The sequence below is a fragment of the Nestor notabilis genome, unplaced genomic scaffold, assembly GCF_000696875.1.
Source record: "Nestor notabilis isolate BGI_N333 unplaced genomic scaffold, ASM69687v1 scaffold13492, whole genome shotgun sequence".
In the NCBI taxonomy this organism is placed as follows: domain Eukaryota; kingdom Metazoa; phylum Chordata; class Aves; order Psittaciformes; family Psittacidae; genus Nestor; species Nestor notabilis.
In genome coordinates, this window is record NW_009917988.1 from 506 (window position 1) to 2,706 (window position 2,201).

General features: G+C 46.0%; 1 protein-coding gene across 1 annotated transcript in view; it reads right to left on the reverse strand.

Annotated features, from left to right (window-relative positions):
• The window catches only part of ARHGAP39 (Rho GTPase activating protein 39), a gene marked incomplete at its 3' end in the record, with an annotated part of 10,416 nt that overhangs the window by 497 nt on the left and 7,718 nt on the right, over positions 1-2,201 (reverse strand). The window contains exon 4 of the mRNA XM_010009502.1: positions 1,580-2,141. Within this exon, the coding sequence (XP_010007804.1) occupies positions 1,580-2,141 (562 nt within the window). The remainder of the gene's footprint in view (positions 1-1,579; positions 2,142-2,201) is intronic.

The window sequence follows — 2,201 nt, forward strand, 5'->3', positions numbered from 1 at the left end:
ACAATAAAAAAGAAAATAAAAATAAATAAAAAGTTAATAAAAATTATATGAAGAAATACAAAATAGAATAAAAAAAGTAAAAATGAAAATGAAAAAGTAATAAAAACTAGAATAAAAATAAAAGTAAAAATAAGACTGAAAATAGAAAATAGAAATAAATAAAAATGAAAATTAAAAGAAAATAAAAATGGAAATGAAAATGCAAAAAACCCTAAAAATAGAAATGAAAAATAGATGAAAGAAAAACAAAAAAAATGAAAATGAAAATAAAAATGGAAGTGGAATAAAAAAAGCAAAATGAAAAAGTAATAAAAACAAAAAAGAAAATAAATAAAATACCCCCCGAAATAACAAGTCAAAGTGAAATGAAATAAAAATTAAAATATTAAAGTAAAATGAAAATAAAAGAAAAATTGAAATTTAAATTAAACCAAGAGGAAAATGCAAATGAAACCTCAGCAACACGAAGTGAAATAAACCACATGAAAACTGAAATGCAAATTAATTAAAATTAAAAATGAAACAGCAACAACACGAGGATGAATTAAACCACGCCCAAAATTCCGAATGCGAATGGGAACGACCACGACAACGAACTGAGCGGGCGTTAAACTGAGCTTCCAAATGAAACGGATCAAGGAGGAGGCAGCAGCTCCCAGCGCTCATGTTCCGAACCCAGCGTGACGTGGACTTGACACCTCTGCTGCGGAGGCTGCGCTGGGACACGGGCAGCCCCAGCCTCGGTGGTACCAACCCATGTGCTGGCCCATCCTGTCCCACCACCCCTGGAGCTTCCTCAACCACCCCATGGGCAGGTTCCTCTCCTTCTGTCCCAGAGCTGGGCAGACCCATCACGGCTCCACCTGATGATGGTGTCCTCCAGATGTTCCTGGGCAGCAGGAAACACCTGGGCTCCATCTCCCAACGGTCCATCCATGGACCTCCACCTCTGCTTCACCCACCATGAGATAGTCTAACCCATGGGAGGTGGTGATGCCCAACCTTCTGGCCATGCTCCTGCCAGACCAGATCCCAACACCCATGAAACAGCACCAGTTATGAAAGAGCAGCAATGGCCAAGCCCAGGACTGGAGAGAGGTCACCAGTTTGGGGTTGAATGCCCAAATTCATGTCTCTTCTATCTACCATGACAAAAAAACCGTGTTGGGAGCTGGGAATCAAGCTGAATCCCCTTCCACCATGGGGTGTTTTTCTGGTCCAAAGCTACTCCAGAAGCCACAGGAAGCATCTGGAGATGGTGAAATCATCAGACTCATGGAATGGTTTGGGTTGGAAGGGACCTCTGAAGCTCTCATGGCCACCTCCAGTGGAGATGACACTGAGCCTGCAGCAAAGGTGTCAAAGCTCATTCCGTGTTGGGTATCATGCTGGATTTCCATGTGCTGAGGAGGAAAGGACAGTGGTAAAGGCCCCACCACACTCGCTGCACCTCCAGGAGGGATGTTGGATGAGTTCCTCATCCATCTTCCAACCAGGAAACTCATGAATACGAAGGGGAAAGGAACAAAATGAGTTGTCACATCAGCAGAAGCCACCAGGGCGGTGATTTCTCCCTTACCTTTGGTGTCATTCACTGGATCCATGTGCCTGTAGATATATCCTTCTAGGTAGGAATGGAATTTGGGAGTGGGTGGGAAAAAGGCCAAACAAATGGCCATGAGCTCCCAGCCACGGGCCAGGCTCTCGTATCGGAAGTTCTCGGTGGTCTGCCTGCACAGCTGGATGTAGAGCTCATCTCTCAGCCCCTGCATGCTCCAGCCCTTGGTGGCGATCTCCAAAGCCACGTTGAGCTGGTCCGTCTTGGCCCGTCGGTCCCCCATGTACATCTGAATCAGTTTAAATATCTCACAAGCTTCCTTCTTGACGTTGCGGTCGTTGGTCATGATCATGGGTTTCTTGATGGACTCGCTGCTCCAGGCCAGCATGTTGGCGATGGACACCTTCCGACGGAAGAGCCCTTGGGTGTGCTTGTTGAAGTGCTTGGAGGCCCAGTTCTCAATGTCCGTCTCCGAGGAGGGTTTCCGTAGGTTGAAGGTGGGGAAGACGCAGCTGGCGCTGGGCATCATGTTCCTGGTCTGTCTGCTGCTCTCGAACTGCGCACAGGCTCCCAGGTCCTCCGACTAGGGGACAACGTGCAGAGAAGTCCACGTTACCAATGGCATGGTTGTACTGCCAAAGCA